The 18,238-nt window shown below is 43.9% G+C and overlaps 8 protein-coding genes across 8 annotated transcripts; 4 read left to right on the top strand and 4 right to left on the bottom strand.

Moving 5' to 3' along the window:
* Nucleotides 1–370: 370 nt before the first annotated feature.
* On the top strand, nt 371–1,894 carry O0I10_003340 (uncharacterized protein; the record flags this gene model as incomplete). The annotated part of the gene is made up of 6 exons (XM_058483411.1): nt 371–539; nt 631–869; nt 934–1,104; nt 1,165–1,316; nt 1,375–1,517; nt 1,578–1,894. 6 exons carry the CDS (start codon nt 371–373, stop codon nt 1,892–1,894), a joined length of 1,191 nt encoding a protein of 396 aa, XP_058346030.1.
* Nucleotides 1,895–2,126: 232 nt separating this feature from the next.
* Nucleotides 2,127–2,953, top strand: O0I10_003339 (60S ribosomal protein L11-B; the record flags this gene model as incomplete). The annotated part of the gene is made up of 3 exons (XM_058483410.1): nt 2,127–2,129; nt 2,357–2,860; nt 2,927–2,953. The coding sequence occupies 3 exons, from the start codon at nt 2,127–2,129 to the stop codon at nt 2,951–2,953; spliced, it is 534 nt and encodes a 177-aa protein (XP_058346029.1).
* Nucleotides 2,954–3,392: 439 nt separating this feature from the next.
* Nucleotides 3,393–4,823, bottom strand: O0I10_003338 (uncharacterized protein; the record flags this gene model as incomplete). The annotated part of the gene is made up of 7 exons (XM_058483409.1): nt 3,393–3,710; nt 3,763–3,940; nt 4,007–4,098; nt 4,154–4,293; nt 4,366–4,420; nt 4,485–4,589; nt 4,656–4,823. The coding sequence occupies 7 exons, from the start codon at nt 4,821–4,823 to the stop codon at nt 3,393–3,395; spliced, it is 1,056 nt and encodes a 351-aa protein (XP_058346028.1).
* A 927-nt stretch (nt 4,824–5,750) lies between these two features.
* O0I10_003337 (proteasome subunit beta type-6) lies at nt 5,751–6,739 on the top strand (the record flags this gene model as incomplete). The annotated part of the gene is made up of 6 exons (XM_058483408.1): nt 5,751–5,777; nt 5,848–6,047; nt 6,149–6,333; nt 6,392–6,481; nt 6,542–6,652; nt 6,723–6,739. The coding sequence occupies 6 exons, from the start codon at nt 5,751–5,753 to the stop codon at nt 6,737–6,739; spliced, it is 630 nt and encodes a 209-aa protein (XP_058346027.1).
* Nucleotides 6,740–7,118: 379 nt separating this feature from the next.
* O0I10_003336 (uncharacterized protein) lies at nt 7,119–9,362 on the bottom strand (the record flags this gene model as incomplete). Its single annotated transcript, XM_058483407.1, has 6 exons — nt 7,119–7,360; nt 7,425–7,764; nt 7,821–7,856; nt 7,930–8,080; nt 8,144–8,763; nt 8,841–9,362. 6 exons carry the CDS (start codon nt 9,360–9,362, stop codon nt 7,119–7,121), a joined length of 1,911 nt encoding a protein of 636 aa, XP_058346026.1.
* Nucleotides 9,363–11,758: 2,396 nt separating this feature from the next.
* Nucleotides 11,759–13,612, top strand: O0I10_003335 (uncharacterized protein; the record flags this gene model as incomplete). Its single annotated transcript, XM_058483406.1, has 4 exons — nt 11,759–12,170; nt 12,259–12,359; nt 12,447–12,904; nt 12,970–13,612. The coding sequence occupies 4 exons, from the start codon at nt 11,759–11,761 to the stop codon at nt 13,610–13,612; spliced, it is 1,614 nt and encodes a 537-aa protein (XP_058346025.1).
* Nucleotides 13,613–13,842: 230 nt separating this feature from the next.
* Nucleotides 13,843–15,292, bottom strand: O0I10_003334 (uncharacterized protein; the record flags this gene model as incomplete). The annotated part of the gene is made up of 8 exons (XM_058483405.1): nt 13,843–13,866; nt 13,934–14,131; nt 14,182–14,375; nt 14,425–14,656; nt 14,718–14,806; nt 14,867–14,998; nt 15,068–15,144; nt 15,213–15,292. 8 exons carry the CDS (start codon nt 15,290–15,292, stop codon nt 13,843–13,845), a joined length of 1,026 nt encoding a protein of 341 aa, XP_058346024.1.
* A 532-nt stretch (nt 15,293–15,824) lies between these two features.
* On the bottom strand, nt 15,825–17,729 carry O0I10_003333 (asparagine synthase (glutamine-hydrolyzing); the record flags this gene model as incomplete). The annotated part of the gene is made up of 4 exons (XM_058483404.1): nt 15,825–17,210; nt 17,286–17,434; nt 17,499–17,587; nt 17,650–17,729. 4 exons carry the CDS (start codon nt 17,727–17,729, stop codon nt 15,825–15,827), a joined length of 1,704 nt encoding a protein of 567 aa, XP_058346023.1.
* Nucleotides 17,730–18,238: the final 509 nt, after the last annotated feature.

The following is an 18,238-nucleotide window of genomic DNA, read 5'->3' as shown; positions in this document are numbered from 1 at the left end:
CATTCATACATCACCCTAATGTAGCCCAATGGATAAAACGGCAATGTCGTCATAATCTGAAACCAGTTTTGAGTATGTGGGGAGGGGATTACTGCTGAGCTTGATCATTCTACTATTACGGCGTTCATCGGGTCGCGTCGTCCTCTGATATTTCACCAAATGAGAAAGAAAAACGGTGATTGGCGGGCTGACCATCACGAGGGTTTCCAAAAAGGATTCATTTTCTGGGCAACACATGGATACGCTTTCTTTCTCTCCTCCTCTCTTATATTTTTTCCCGCACTTGATACTTTTTCACTACAACCTCTTCTCTTCTCCCACAGCATAGTGTATCATATACAATCCTTCCCATTGTGAGGGTGGAGCGACTATGAAGTTTGCCAAGCAAATCGAGAATGCGGCACACGATCTGCCCGAGAGTTGGCGACCGCACTTAATTCACTACAAGATGCTTAAAAAAGTGATACCCCTTGTCGTTGGTGAACTTGAAGCGCGTGGATTAATGGAACAAAGCATCCCTTTTGAGTACCAGCTTGATGGTAAAAAGAACATGACACAACAAAAATAGAAGGGTCTCGGCTGAGAATGAGAAAAAGACTAACATTATTGTTCTCTTTCAAACTTTCAAAGGCAACCCAGATGATCCACAACCTTGTGTTGAAGTTACCCCCGATGACGCTGCGAGACTTAATATACCCAATACTACATGCAATGAGCAAGAGAATCTCATCAAGATACCTCTTGTCAAAGATTCCGAATTTTTCTTGCTTCTCCTTCAGGGCATGGCTCAGGCAGCTATGCTTTATGCTTCGGAACAAAAACGATTCGCCGATACTGTCAGCCGACTAGAATCACAATTGGCCGCTGTTGTGAGTTGTTCTTGTAGTATACAAGAGGAATCCTATTGACACATCCCCTTTTAATTGATGACAGGCTTCTCCGCATAAACAAAAGGAGATGTACGTATGGCGTCAAATTTTGAAATTGTACATGGATGCAGCCGTTTTTGAAACCGGCACCCAAGTGGATTACAGCACACAAGCGTTTGAGCGTAGCAAGAAGCAGTTGGCATGGTTCAATGAAGAATTGGCTCGCACACAGCTGGTAAGGTGATGATTTTACACATACGCGGATGGCAATTGATTCATGCTGGTATTGTTGTAGACACGCAAATTTGGATGCAAAAAGTCACGAGAGGTGCTCAAGCATTTTGTGCAATTGAATAATGAGCTTGTGAACTTTAAATGGTTCCATGCATTGAACCACACAGCAATGATCAAGATCCTGAAAAAACATGACAAGCGGAGTGGATTAAAGTACGTACATTTTCCGAGAACGTAAGGATAATGCATTGATTATACATATTCTATCTAGGGCCAAGACAGAGTTTCCTGCATTTGCCAAGACAAATGCCATGCTCGTTGAAAATGTGGTGCTTGCATTATACTCTGGTATCACATCGCAGCTGGTATCTGTGGTGCCCCAAGTGGATAATCATTCTTGCCCCATTTGCTATGGTATGTACGCTCGATGTTGGGGAACAATTGATGTTGTATTCACACATGTATGTATCTTAGCTGTTGCATGGCGACCCATTCGATTGGAGTGCAACCACGTGTTTTGCGTACGTTGCTTGATCAAGGCACATCGCAAAAAGTTATATGACTGCCCACTTTGCAGACACACAGGAGCCGTTGTGAATGCTGATGCAACCAATCTTGATAAGGGGTTACAGAACTTTTTGTTATTGTATTTCCCAAGAGAGATCAAAGAAAAGCGGCGAGACAATGAACGCGAGCAAGCTTTAATGGACATGGAAGCCCTCACGGGGCGAGCATGGACCACTGCATATGGCAACCATCAATATCAGAAGGACATGTGTTTCATTATGTAGCTATCTTCATTACACACATTTATTTCTATCATCATTCCATATTCATTGTGTATATATACAAATATCATCCTTTTTGCCCATATCATTCTAAAAGTGTTCTACTTGTGTGCGTGGATTGGGTGAGTGGATTGACAGCTTGAAACACCGATCTGAGAGCGGGTGTGTGGGTGGGCCTATTCATTCCTTTTGGAAGATTGGAGATAGCTCCTCCTCTTTTTGAACAGCCCTGACAATGGTGAGTAACATTACCCACATACAACACACACATACACATCGACTACGCCCATACGATACATCAACGACTCTCGATATTGAAGGATGGATGGATGGATGGATGGATGAGTGAATGGATGGATTGATTTATGGGGTTGGATGGATGCTCTTTTTATTCAACGGATATACATTGGAACGACATTGGAAGAGAGACACACACAACTCATTCGACTTGTTCAATAATTGTAGAGCGCCGAACAACAGGTCAAGAAGAATCCTATGCGCCAGCTCAAGATTGAGAAGCTTGTGCTCAACATTTCCGTTGGTGAGTCTGGTGACAGACTTACTCGTGCCGCCAAGGTGCTCGAGCAATTGACTGGTCAAACTCCTGTTTACTCCAAGGCTCGTTACACTGTCCGTACCTTTGGCATTCGTCGTAACGAAAAGATCGCTGTTCACGTTACTGTTCGTGGCCCCAAGGCTGAGGAAATCTTGGAACGTGGTTTGAAGGTCAAGGAATATGAACTTCGTGCTCGCAACTTCTCCGAGACTGGTAACTTTGGTTTCGGTATCGACGAACACATTGATTTGGGTATCAAGTACGATCCTTCCATTGGTATCTATGGTATGGATTACTTTGTTGTCATGGGTCGCCCTGGTTACCGCATTGCCCGCCGCAAGCACCAAAAGAGCACCGTTGGCTTCAACCACCGTATCAAGAAGGAGGAGACTGTTGAATGGTTCAAGAGCCGCGTATGTATCATGGACAATCATCATCATGGATCATGCAAAAGTACTGACATTGGCTTCTTTTTATAGTTCGACGGTATTGTTCTCAACAAATAAACAGCATCGCTCAATCACGTACAATCCCTATCATCGATCGTTGTCTCCTATCCCACTTGAATAAAAGCTGCCAGTTCAGTTGCGCTGTTTGACATGTCTTTCGATTTATATCATATTCGCTTTGCATACACCTCATTATAGAAAAGGTTGCTTCCATTGTATTCATATGCTTAGCTAGGACAATAAAGCCTTTCATGTCTTTAGGTTTATTGGACTATCTATATATCAACCATCCCTCGTTCTCTTCCTCGACACATTTATGCACAACCCTTTCATACGTTCATGCACCTCATATTCCAACCTGCTAAACGATATCATCTTTTTGTACTACTTGGCCATGGAAGACGTGATAATGGCAAACCACTCGTCTAATGAATCAAAGGAAGGAGCTTTATTTGCATGATTTGGTCTCCTCTTCCATGATACAATATAGCATATTCTAGGCATCAGCATGTTGGATCTTGACGACACGTTGGGTATCAGCTGCTTCAAGGGCTGCTACGATAAATGCCAAATGATGGAAAGCTTCCTCAGGAGTCACGCCAAGTGGCTCACCATTGCGCACTGAATTGTATAGATTCAACATCTCGGCTTCCACATCCTCGAATCCAGAAGCATTATCAACTTGAATAACTGATGATGTATCCACAGGCTTGCCGGTTTCATCGAGCACTTCCACATGCTGGTCGTTGGTCAAGCGGATAGTACCCTTAGTGCCATGCACCTCCAATCGCATCTCTTTCACACCAGCGGATGACTACAAAAAGATATAAGCAATCATAGACTAATAGAACCCATCCACAACTTACAAAGGTAAAATTAGCTACACCAATGCCGCCATTTGCAAGCTTGATGCTAGTAGCCAAGGTATCTGCTGTCACGTGGATGCTCTGACGCATAGCGGTAAATGCACTAACGCTCTCAAACTTGCCAAGGATAGGGACAAGATGTGCCATATCATGAACACCACCATCACTCAAGTAGCCACTAAGATGTTGAACCATCAAAGTAAGATCCTATGCCATCATGCTTGCTCCTGATTGAATCACTTACCCTGGATGTTGTGGTTGTTGACGCCATGCAGTGGTGTGGTAGGGTGAAGAAGGATTGTATGGGCGTGCTGAATCATAAGTAAAGTTGATGATCTATAACATGTGGATTGTCAGAGATGGCATTTATCTTTTCTATTGCTATAATTACCTCGCCGATACTGCCTTGTTGCACATATTTGCCCACAGCACGAACGAGAGAATGATAGGACCAGTTCTCGGCTACGGCTACGATTGTTTTTGCAGCACGAGCTTCCTCAACGATTCGACGTGCATCCGCCAAGTTGTGAGCTGGTATCACACACATAATTTAGTCCCATCGGCAATTGTAAATCGCTTCGCTGGTCCCGCTAGATCACTTACCTATAGGCTTTTCAAAGAGAATGTGTTTCTTGGCAGCCACTGCAGCTTGAACAATCTAATACTCACGTGTGTGAGGTATCCTGTATCATTGATGATCCCGCACACATGCACACACATACCTCCCAGTTGTATTGAACGGGTAACAAAGCATCCACAACTTCCACGTTGGGGTCGTTTATCAACTCAAGCGGATCCGTATAGATAGCAGACTCAGGAATACCAGCCTACAGGAGCAAAGGATATATACTTTTGAGTACTATTGAGCATTCAATGGTGAGCATGACACGTACTTCTTGAGCGAACTTTACGGCCTTGTCTCGGGATCGGTTGGCACATGCGACGATTTGGAACTTGTCTTGACCGACAGCACGATAGGCACGCAAATGACGATAAGCGAAGATACCAGTACCAATGATACCGACACGAATAGGTTGTTCTTGTTGTTGGGAAGTGGCCATAATGGATAAAGAGTTGGGGAATAGAGCGGAAGACGATCCCGTGGTTCTTTTGATGCTAAACCCTTATGTCAGCAAGGCTCCGCCCAAAGTGTCCTTTCGTTCCAGATGCTCCAAGCGGGAAAGAGCTGAATGGGTTAGTGCTTCACCCCCATCCACCAACTTGCTGACAAATGAATCAACATGCCTTCGTCTCCATAACATCTCTTCATCCACATGATAATCCATAAAATTGATTTCTTGAGACTTTCTATAATACCAATGATTGAAAATGAGATGCCTAATGGTGGTATAATAGTAAATCATGGTTGTTCATTGCCCATGCCACCCCTTGTTAAATACTAGTGAAACAATGATCCAGCATAGACAGCTGCGTTGGGAGTCGTTCATCCGAACATTACATCATTGATACTCTTGCTTTGTGAATGGAGACCTTGTTGTATGCCCGAAAAATGACATGGTGGTACAAAGCCAGTACCATTGATCATGTTGTTTAAGCTAGCTTATTCAAAATGAATCCCTTTTTATTGATGACATGAGATGGTGACTACGTAGAACAATATCGTGTAACTAGTGGGTTTGTTCATTGACGTCGTAGTGGGTGTCGGCATTAGAGTGCCTAATAACCAAATTCGAGAAGATGAGCCTTGCACATGTCTTGTTGTTGTGTGGATTGTACTATTCAAGGATGAATCAAGAAGGTATAAATAGGAGTGATTTGATTGAATGATAAGAAATAAAGAGGCAGGATGTGATACGAGAGGGTGTGCATTGATAATGCAAAGAGTGCGTACCTCGCATATGCAACGTGTGCTATTACCTACAGTCACAAGGCCGGATTATTACGCGTCCATTGGGTCACATCCCCCTTCCTGCTAACTCTCCTCTTTCTTTATTTGACGTACCTACACACATACACGCATACCAACTATGAAGCAAGGCGAAGTCAATTTGGGTGTAGGTCACCGAGTCCTCGATAAACGCCAGTCTCCAATGCGAGCATCATTGACACGTCATCTTCCTTTAGACATCGATTATGGCTGTGGCCTATGCCGACGGTGTCGTTATTGGTGCCGACTCGCGTACAACTACGGGTGCTTACATTGCCAACCGAGTAACCGACAAGTTAACCAAGGTGCACGATCGCATCTATTGCTGTCGATCCGGATCTGCGGCTGATACCCAAGCAGTGGCCGATATCGTCCATTATTATCTCCAAATGTACAGGTACGAAGTCGATATCCAAAGCCAGCAGTAACAATGACGATGACATGGCAAGAGATACGCAAGGAGGAAACTCATATATACATATGAACATGTTACTATAGTGTGCAAGAGAATGAGTTGCCCAAGGTGCGTACCGCCTCTGCACTCTTCCAGGAACTTTGCTATCAGAACAAGGATGCGTTGACGGCAGGTATCATTGTGGCTGGCTGGGATGAAAAGGATGGTCCAGCTGTTTACAACGTCCCTCTCGGAGGTTCCTTGCACAAGCAGCCTTTTGCTATTGGAGGTATGATAATGGAGATGATGGTAACAATGAATAGCGTATCTCATCACTTTTATCATAGGCTCTGGATCAACATACATCTATGGTTATTGTGACTCAAAGTACAAGGACAACATGACCCGTGAAGAATGTATCGACTTTGTCAAGAACTGTAAGTGGAGCATCGTCATTTTCTTTCCATGATCGCATATACTGACATTGATTCATCTAGCGCTTGCATTGGCAATGGCACGTGATGGCTCCTCAGGTGGTGTTATTCGCTTGGCTGTGATTACAAAGGAAGGTGTGGAGCGACTGTTTATTCCAGGAAACGAGCTCCCAGGTAAGATCCCTTGAAGCGAAAGGTGAATAACGTATTGCGTATGGCCATTAACACGCTTATCTTTTACTAGTTCACTGGCAAGGTTAATTGATGCAACGTGCAACCCGATTTCATGGCATGCTTGACTCCTTTTTTTCCGCTGGTTTATGTAAATAAAGCTGGCAAGATATACCATGCTAGCTAGTACTTTCACAAAACGATCGATTATATACACTTTTCACGTGATAAGCACATTACACATGTCTTTGAATGATCCAAAACATAGCGCCATGTCAACTTTGTAGGTAAAGGATAATGTTTGTATGTGTGTGTGAATGTTTTTTGATGAGGGGTATGTACATTACATTTTCTTTTTTTCTAACAATTACATACGGGGTGGGGAATGAAGGATAAAAGAGGGTAAATGATTGGGGAAAACAATATGTGAGTGAGTGAGTGAGTGCGACGTTTAAGAAGGAATGCCAAATCATAAAGGAGTGTGCCTGGCAGGTTGCTTTCCCTTGAGCATGTTCTTGATTGCGCGTAATGCAAATACTGTGAGACCAATGCCTTCCCAATCTTCATCCTGCAAATGACGTAGGTCGCCTACTGTCATGATGTCTTGGGCTTGAAGCTTTTGTATCCATTCTTGTGCCTTATCCATGCCACGATGTGCTGCCTGTGCACAGTCTTGAATAAACGTCTGGATACCAACATCATCAGAATACTCTATTGTAGTAGTAGTAGTTGTTGTGTCAATCACCCATTATCCAACAAGAACCTTGATGTTTACCTTTGGGAATCGTAACAGGTTGCTCATTTGCTGTCGTTGATGGTTCCGATTTGTTGCCTTTGATATCCTGTAACAGATGCGTCACCTCCAGCCATCGTTCCTCGGTCTTTCGTAACCTTGTCTCGCATGCATCACACTCGGCTTCCTTTTCAGCAAGCTGCTCGCTTTCCACTTGTAATTCGTCTCGTACTTTTTCCAATTCGGAGCCATAGTCTTCAGCTTCTCGACGCCAAATCGCTTTGTGAGTATGGTTACAATCCTTGTCCCACTCTCGAAGAATGCGCGAAATCTCCTTGGTGATATGTCGCTGGTATCGTTCAGGCAATATATTCTCTTCAATCTACAATATGGCAATGAATACCCATTGTTTGTGTGTGTTGCCATGTCTCAACTTACCATCTCAGTCACCACTTCATCCGGTGTATCCATTTCCTATATTGGTATTACTCATTTAGCCCTTATCGACGCCCAAAAAATGACCAGGAATGGATGGATGATACATTACCACATTGAAATCAAACTTGACTGATCGCTTATCAACACCTTTGAATACCACTTGGAGAGTAAGATGGACGCTGCTTTCATCCGTAGCTAGCAAGACGACTTCAGGCTCGATGACAAAGAGAGCATGTTCCAAGATCTGTTGGGCCGACATTCTATAGAACATCCCCGACACGTGTGTGAAAAAAACCACTCATCCATAAATGTCATTCTTGTACCTATCATCCTCTGGACCCAAACAATTCTCAATGACGGCAAGCATGTCTTGATTTTGAACCTTGCCAAGGGTAACAGGCTTGACACCAGCCATGACCTTCTTGTAGATCTGAGCGGGATTGGTACATTCGCCATAAGGATATTCACCCGTTGCCATCTCGAGAAGACACATGCCAAATGCATAAATATCCACCTTTTCACTGTATCCGCTCTCTTCATACATCTCTGGTGCCATGAATTCGGGAGTACCAATGACGGTGTACTTTTTGCCCATTTTCATCTTTGCTGTACCCATATCACCAATCTTGACTTCGCCATAAGCACCATTGATAAAGATGTTGTCGCATTTGATGTCACGATGAATGATGGGTGGATTGTGGCCGTGTAGATAGCTGAGGCCTTTGAGGATTTGTCGTACCCAACGCTTGACAATCTTGATATTGGGTAAACTGAGTTTGCGGATGTATTCTCGAAGGGTGCCGGAAGTCATAAGCTCGGTGATGAAAACAAACTCATTGTCGGTGTGCCAAGCGTCGTGAAAAGCAATAATGTTGGGATGGCGTACTGATTTCAAAATTTGTATCTCGTGTGCAAGATCGGGGCTGTCTTTGGCATTGGGCGCCTATGCAACAAAGAAAAAGGGGGGGATGATGAGTTGAAATGGATTCATGTATATACGATGGCTCTTCAATATGGTACCTGCATTGCATTCCACGCTACTTCATAGCCTTCTTCACGATCAATAGCCTTGTAGACAATCTTGTAGGCACCTTTACCAAGCAAGCTATTGAGACGCAGGTACCGACCAGGATCCGGTGAGATTTCAATAACACGTTCGCTGTCATGTGCACGTGATTGATCGATGATTGTGCCATTGTTATCATGCATGTTGCGTAGAGGTGAAACTGATGCAGAAGAAGAAGGAGGACTTGTTGCTGCTGGAGGATAAAGTGCCGTGATGGGATGATGGTCTTCAGGTGAAGGAAAAGACTCTGACCCTGAGGATGATGCACGTGTTCTGTTTTGTGCAACGGGAAGAACGCGATCCATTCCTCCTCGGGCACCACCAGCTGAAGAAGGAGGTGAAGAAGGAGAATCAGGTTGCGTGTGATTTGCTAAAGGTGCATAATAGTTGCGAAGTCGCTTGTAATCGTCATCGTACACTCCTTCAGTCGTAGGTGTAACAAACTGAACTCGATGTTGGTTGTGTAGATCAGACATGCTCTCGCTTCAAGATGAGTTGATAAAAAGGTCGTTTCTTTGTTTGCAAAAGCAAGAGTCGAGAGAGGGCGAGAAAGAGAAAGAAAGAAAGGGGAGATAGAGTTGTTCAAAAGAATGCGTGTGAAAAGATGTGGTTGTTCTTCTTTTCTTGTATGAAGATAAAGAAGGCACAAGATAAAACAAGAGAAGATGTGAAAGAAAAGGAAATGCAACAACGGGGGGCTCAAGATGGGATGGCCTTATTCTTGTTGTTGTTGTTGTCTTTGATAAACAGGAATTGCCAAAGGATAAAGTGTAAATGGGAGAAGGAAGAAATATAAAGATTGTTGAGAACACCGAAGTCCAAAAGTAGGAAAGAGATCCGCTGGAAGGATGGGCTGCTGTACACACACGCATCAATACATACATACATGTAGACATTTATCACCATCTTCATATTCACTAGCATACCTCTTTCATCATCATCATGTAATACATAGCCTACTTTATGCGTTTGCAATTGCCATCACTTTGATCATAAAGAAAATGATAAAGGAGTTCTGTTGCTACGTACCTTGGCCGTGCCACCCAAAACTCGTGTTTCGCAAATGACAAGCTTGTTTCAGTTCCCCTGTAAGGCACATCCTAACCGTTGCTTTACATCCCTGTTGACTTTTTTTTTGCTTCACAACATTAGCTACAGTAATGAAACAGTGACAAAGACAGATTACTACTTTTGAGCATGGATGTCCATGCGCATATGTTTATCTTGATACATAGCCATCTCAAATGACGTGCACGAATGAAGGCTTCAACCACAGCTATTTGTCGTTGCACAATAGTTTGGCGTTGACATGTCCACAACTAACTACCAGCATAATGGTGGCACATAAAAAGATGAGTGGTGGATTGCCACATTACCAACAAGAAAGGAAGGATTACAAGCTGAGGATGGATTTTACTTGGCCTGTGAAATGAATGCTACTCCCAAAGACCCCATGCATTGATGAATAAGTCAGCCCTTGCATGCTTCAGGATCACGTTGTGCTTTATTGGGGTGGGTTTTCACGGGTCTTGAAACAGATGACTGGCTATTTTAACCACCCATCATCTTATCAGCATATTCGTTGTTGCTGTGATCGGTCAAAGGTCATTGTGTACCATCATTAAAGGGTAGCATGGTTCTATTCAAAGTATGGCCATGGGGTTATTTATGACCCTACCAATTGCCGGTTTGTTTTCCATGGTATTCTGAGAACACTCTCATTTCATGATGATGATGGCTTGGCATGGATTATTGCTTGTTTGCAAAAGGCCAATGTTATTGCCAAAGCGTTTTGCCTGATCGAGCAATGTTGACCATTGGAGTATATTATGCAATGCATTAAAGTGGAAAAAATAGTCCACTCTTCCATTAAAAGCATACAACAAACAAACCTTTGTGCTAATGGATATTACTCCCCTCTCTTATTACAATGCTTACACCCAAATCGGAGCTATCGGTACGCAGCCGACAACGATACAAAGAGATAGCATCTGCAATGTGATTCGTGTCTTTCTTTGAAAATGGCAATTCTGCAGCTTGTTCTCCTCTCTCAAAACCCCTCCCCCCGAGGATGGGCATATGACACCACGCTGATAGCTAACAGCATGCACCCCTAACATTCCATCAGCAGGAATATTCAATGTTGGTTATGCACACATTGATAACGGATTGGTGGTTTGAGATAGCCAACCACCATAATACGATAGCCAATGGCTCTATTCATGTTCCCTCATACACCCGATTTCCCGTTTTGCTCTAGCTCAGTCGGCTTAAGGCAGCACGCTATTTTTCTGTGTATGGCGTAGAGTGCCTGATTAGGCGGTGATGAGGGGATTTGTTGCATTCGCATGCCGGCTGTCGTCGTTTATCTCTGCATGGTCATTGTGTGCAAGAACCAATAGGAAAACGAGGCACAATGTGAATGATTGTGTGCTTCCGCTTGTCCTCCCATTCCCCCGCAAACACTCACGCACATAGGTACGCACATCAAAGTACTGGGGCCTTACTCATCAGACCTATGCACGTGGCAAATAGTAGATAACAAGTGAAAATATATACACACAAATGCATGATCACAAATGATGACGGGTGAGGACATTGCTTGTGTAGCATTTGCTGCGGGTGCGGGTTGGTTACGTTTTTCGTTGATGGCGATCATGTCCCTGATTTTACTCCCTTTCCTCGCATATATATAAACTTGATTCATCTCCCTTGTCTTTTTCATTCTTCTTTCCGATTTTCCTTGTTGTTATACTCTCGATCATTTCTTCACCCCCACAAACACGCTCTCTTTTTGTTACCTTCTCTCGTTCACTCTCTCTTTCTTTCACTTTTTCATTACACACATACATTACATCCCACGTCATATTGAATGTCCAGTAATAATTACGGCAGTATATCAAAGCAGCAGCAACAGCAGCAACCCCCATCCCAGTCATTGTCAAAAGCTGAACGTGATCTTTTGCAAGCTGACCGACCCGGCTATGGTGACCGGTCAAAAGTAGAAGTTGCTTTCAATCTTGTCAATGCCACAGTGGGTGCAGGCATTATGGGTTTACCCTATGCCATTTCGCATGCGGGGTTTGTCACTGGTATAGTGGCATCCATTTGGGTGGCGATTTTGTCTCAGCTCGGTTTATACATGGTCATCTTGGCGGGCAAACAAACAGGCATCTACAAATACGCTGTATTGGTCGAATACGTGATGGGCCGTTTTGGATATCATCTGCTTAATTTCATGATCATTGCTCAAGCAGGCGGCGGTGTCATTAGCTATTTCATATGTAAGCATATGACAAAAACGATATTGAACATGCACATTCATAATCCAATCAATGCAACAATGACTCATCATATACTGCTTTATTGTAGTGTTGGGAGATTGCATGCCTGTACTATTCGAACGATACTTCCCATCCATTCCTCTCTTGGCCAACCGTACCTTTGTCGTTGGCACGATCGGTATTTGCTGTGTAAGTGGATTTCTTTTTCGTTGTATGCAATGCCGATCCAATGTACCACACAACATACCTCCTGACACAATATCCAATCCAATCTAGATTTTCCCCTTGCTTTTACGACGTGCCATTGGTTCACTTGCACGTTGGTCAATGGTGTCTGTAATGTGTCTACCCGTTATCATTGCTGCTATCTTGATTCGAGCACCTGCCTATTACACCAATTCACCGAATAATGAGACAAACGAGGGACCTACCTGGTCATGGGTTGGATCAGACGTCTTTGGAGCACTTGGCATCATGGCTTTTGCTTTTACAAGTGCGCAGGTCGCATTTAACAACTTTTTAAGCTTGAGCGATCAATCACATCAAGCATGGCGTCAATCCACTATTCTTGCCAATTGCATGAGCTGGAGTGTATCCATGACCTTTGCCATTGTTGGTTATCTTTGCTTTGGCACTGATGTCGAATCCAACTTGTTTATGAATTTTGATGCCGACGATTTGATCATCAACATTGGCCGCTTTTGCCTTGGTTTCAGCATGATCTTTACCATTCCGTGAGTGTCTCCGAACCTGTTTTTACAATCATTCTTTGTCACTAACCATCTATGTTGCTTGATAGAATGTGCTTTTATCCCACGCGTGAGGCTGTGCAAAAAATGTTGGGATTCGAGACTGCAACTCGTCAGCCGACACAAATGCAGCATTATGTGGTCACTGCTCTCTTATTTGCACTACTTATGGGTACCGGCATCGCTGTTCGGTCACTCGGCAAGGTGTACTCGCTTTCCGGTGGTCTTGCCGCTACATCATTAGCTTTCATTTTGCCGGCTACTTGTTATCTTGTTACTCGTTGGCGTTCCACAACACCATACCGTGTCCCCACACTTACAAATGCACCCACGCTCTCCATCCCACCACCACCCATGCCACCCGTGCTTGGAAGCACACTTGCCAGCAAACTTATCGATGATAAGAATGCTTTGTTATATGCATCTCCTTTGTCATCTGATACCCAATCCTGCTCATCACCACGCTTGACTCCTGTATATCCCGCATATTCGTATTATGACGAGGAAGATGTTTCCACAGTCGACGGCGGTGAAATACTACCTGATGATGGCAGCGATGCTGCTAGCGTAAAGAGCGTCTCATCTTTGATGGAGCGTACTACCTTTGGTTTACTCGATTTCATGGCCGTTTGTCTCATCTTTTGGGGCTTCTTTGTCATGGTCGTCAGCGTTAGCTCTGTGCTGGCAGAGTAAAAAGATATGTAATATCCCCACGCACTTGTGAATGATACCCTTTACCCCATTACCCCACACATCCGCCTTGTATAATAGATTACCCCCACCTCCTTGTTCACGACATCTTACTCCTCACACCCACCCAACTATATCATAATGCAGCAACCACATACACTTTTAACCAATGCACGCATCATTCATTCTTTGATCGTAAAGATAATACATCCACTGTCAAATGGCTATATAAATCATGTGCGAGAAGGATGCATACGCTAATAAAAAGGTGTATGAGCAATCCAAATATGCGTGTGTGTATAAAAGATTCCAAACATCACTTACCGCTCGTCGCCTACCACCGGCTGGGGACATCATGGATGATTTTCCTCCCATCATACTGCGTTCATGGGCACCAGGACCTGCAGGAGCTGCGTGTGTTGCACCATAAGCCAAATTGAATTTGTCCACAAGATCGTTCATTGCATTCATTCCTTTGGTGATGGTTGTCAAATACGCTGCTAAAAGCACATCATTCATTTCCTAAAGGGATAATTGAGTATTCGATGTATGAGATGGCCATCGTTCCTTACTGTAGAAAACTGTGCATCGAATTCTGGGCTTGTTGTCAAAGGTGCACGTCGACATACGCTGACGATTTGTCGTATGATATCATGATCCATAGGGATTTTACCATCTTTGGTATCTTGCAAATATTGATGCAGAAACTGGATGCGAGAATGCAGCATAGCGATGGCGTTACGTTGTGTAGTGAGATGCGAGACCACTGATAAATATTAGTATCCACCCTCTATTTCATATTCAGGTTGACTTACATGCACTTGTAAGACTCGAGTCAGCTCCTGTAGTACTTGGTTTGGCAACATGATCCACAGCCACACGTTCGACCTCATTGGTTTCAATCTTGTAAGAGGACTTTACAAAGACCAATCGTACTTGTTCTTGGATCATATCCATACTTGATTCATAGATGGTGACAGGAAATTGTTTGGTGTTTCCAGCGGGATCCAATTGTAGATAAATGGCTGATTCATTCACTTGGAGGAACTAGATCAAATACTGCTGTTAATGCATCCACACCTTACATCGCCACCATGCACTCACTCACCTGCTCATGCAATTTGAGATCAAGCTCACTAGGCTCTGTGCCAATCGAATACCATCCCATAAAATCAAGATTTGGAAACACTTGTTTGACTAAAGAGAATGCATCGTTATCATCATCATCATCCATTGCACGACGTTTCATTCACATACGTTGCTCGGTCTTGCTGGCAAGATAAGTACGATCCACCTGGCCGTTACTATTTGGTCTTGGCAATTCAAACGAGTTGATCACATCGATATCTCGACCCGATTGCTGAGCAAGAAGAGCACCATAGATACGTCCTATTCGCCAAACACACACACACGCGTAAGCTACATACTTGTATGGTGAAATGCCTTTTACAAACCCACCTCCATTGGCGAATTCTGGTTCCTGCAACTTGGTGCGTGTGTAGTGATCGGAAATGTTGAGTAGAACGAGAGGATGTCTGTATTCAATCGTAGTTTGTCTATTAGGTACAACGTGTCCCTCAAAAGAACGCCTCATGCAGCTTACATGGAAATCGAAAGGCCCGAACTTGATTGGGAGTTGGACACAATGGTTGTTGTCTGCACGTCGTCTTCGCTAGTGTCCATCGCAGTGCTCATTATGCAAAGGTGAATGTGTGTAGGTGAAGTGGTATAAAAGTAGGAAGAGAAGCCTTGTCCGCTCGCTCCACTTTCAATGCAGCCCCCCTCCCACCTCCACCAGCTAAACCTCAAATCACTTGGAAGTAATGGCACATCACTAAATCTTAAATAAATGTTTGCTATCATGAGTACAATGGCAATTGTTTCGTGTATAAAGTAATAGTGATCTTTGACGTGATAGCAATCACGTGCCTATACCTTAGATTGCATTGCACAACTTCGCATGACGCACCTTCCTAGTAAGCCTTGTACCCATCTACGTAGGAATCATGAGACAATTCATTGATGTCGATTGGGGATCATCTTACAACCTGTTGGTATGATGATAATAAAGTACATAGAAACAACAATAGCAAACATGAAAAGTGTATAATAAAAAGAATGGTTGAATCCATTGTTATATGTTATGTATGAGCGACGGAAGAAGAAGAATAATGTTTTATCTACAAATGCAATACTACTTTTTGGGGGGATGAATCTAATTCTTTTTTTCGTAGGCAGCGTCGTGAGCCTTTTGAGCACGACCGGAAGGATCTTCAGGGCAACCCCAGTCTGCTCGTGGAATCCATCGGACAACGCTAGCAGTGCAAGCTTCTTGTGGGAACCATTCCTCAAACATGACACGATACATGTAAGCTTCCTTGGTAGTAGGAGTATCCTTTGTCCATCTCTCGCCAGCCTTGGCAAATTCCTCATCCGAAACCTTAGTCAAGCTGACCTCCTTGAGGGTATCAATCCAACTGTAACCAACGCCATCTGAGAATTGCTCCTTTTGACGCCACAAGATGTTGTCAGGCAAGTAGGGCTTGACATCAGGCTCATCCGATGTGTCAAATGCCTTACGCAAAATGTACTTTTCCATACGACCTTCCTCACGGCTAGGACGCTTATCTTCGGGACGAATGTTCATGCACACTTCCAAGAATTCCTTGTCAAGGAATGGCACACGAGCTTCCAAACCCCATGCCATGGTAGACTTGTTGGCACGCAAGCAATCAGCATAGTGGAGGTTCTTGACACGGGTGACAGTTTCGGTATGGAAAGAGGCAGCATCAGGAGCAGAGTAGAAGTACAAGTAGCCACCAAAGACTTCATCAGCACCTTCACCACTAAGAACCATCTTCACACCCATAGCCTTAATCTTGCGAGAAAGAAGGTACATGGGAGTGGAGGCACGAATGGTAGTAACGTCGTAAGTTTCAAGATGGTAAATGACATCGCTGACGGCATCAAGAGCTTCTTGGATGGTGAAAGTGAATTCGTGGTGAATGGTGTTGAGATGTTTGGCAACATCACGAGCGGCGATCAAATCGGGAGAACCCGGAAGACCAATAGAGAAAGAGTGCAAGCGGGGCCAAAGGGTGGGGCCTGTCTCATCAATACGGTCATCATCTTCGCTCTTGACACCAGCAGCAATCTTATCCGTTTCACGAGCAGCGATGGAAGCAATCAAGCTTGAATCAAGACCACCGGACAACAAGACACCATAGGGAACCTCAGCCATCAATCTCTTGCGAACAGCACGCTCAAGGGTCTTGCGAACCAACTTGTAATCAACGGGAGTTTCAGGGACACGCTCACCATCCCACCATGAAGGCACAAACCAACGCTTGGTTTCACCAGTCTCAGAATCATAAACATGACCAGGAGGGAAAGCAAGGATCTTGTCACAATCCTCGTTAAGAGACTTGAGTTCGGAAGCAAAGTAAACGGTGCCAGGCATCTTGCTGTTCCAGCCATAGTACAATGTGGTAATGCCAATAGGGTCACGGGCAGCAATCACTCGGTTGCGCTTGACATCAAGCAAAACGAATGAGAACATACCATCCAAATGTTGAACAAGCTCAGTGTCCATTTCGTTGTACTATAAACGGCAAAACCAGTCAATCAAATCTTGTCCACATGCAATCTCATCTCATTTCAAAATTTGATAACATACCAAGTGCATAATCACTTCACAGTCAGAGCCAGTCTTGAAGTTGTACTTGTTCTTGAGACCGTTTTGAAGGTGCTTGTAGTTGTAGATTTCACCGTTGACGCAAAGAACAATGTTGCCATCTTCGCTGACAATAGGCTGGGCACCGGATTCTGTCAAAATCGACACCCCCCATCAATATACTGTTTTGCATGACCTAGCATCATCAAAACTTACCAACACCAACAATAGCAAGACGCTCATGGCTGAAAATGTGGTTACCAGTGGTGTAGCAACCGGACCAATCGGGACCACGATGTCTGATCCTATACAAGATTGTGAGCAAGTGGTGATCCCGAGATAGAGAATAGTGATTTGGGACACGTACTTTTTGGAGAGATACAAGGCACGTTGACGATAGGACTCGATATCGCCCTGATAGTTGTAGACAGCAAAGATACCACACATGGTGAATAGTGTTGAGAAGAGAGGAAAGGAAAAAGGGAATAAAGACCAATGATGCCCTTTATAAATGTTTCCTTTTTCCGGGGCGACGCACACACACTCGCACACACGGCCACACTCGATGCAGGTTAAAACCGATCCAACACAACCCCGCTTTCTTTTTCTCTACTTTCCATGGTTGGGTGTCTTTTGACAGCTTTTGGTTGGTTCGACTTTGTAAGGTCATTGGTGTCACTCTCTCAATGATACTTTTTCTTGATTCATGTCAAATTCATATCATCCATCATAGTAAATAATGCATGTTAGGATAATTCAAGGGGGTGAAAAAGCAAGAATAACGGTCCGGTTACGAGTGAGTCACCGTGACGGAAAAGTAAATTCTTCAAGATAGCGTTTATGATCACCTGAGTGTCAACACTTTTTAGGCAAGTACATCTCTCTCCTTTTCTTGCTCCGAGATTTACTTGTGTCACCCCAAGCCTATACTTTTATGCCCTTGTTTGATTCGCCCA

This window comes from Lichtheimia ornata, assembly GCF_029851405.1.
Source record: "Lichtheimia ornata isolate CBS 291.66 chromosome Unknown scaffold00010, whole genome shotgun sequence".
In the NCBI taxonomy this organism is placed as follows: domain Eukaryota; kingdom Fungi; phylum Mucoromycota; class Mucoromycetes; order Mucorales; family Lichtheimiaceae; genus Lichtheimia; species Lichtheimia ornata.
The sequence above is the reverse complement of the archived record's forward strand: the minus strand, read 5'-3'. Positions and strand labels throughout refer to the sequence as shown.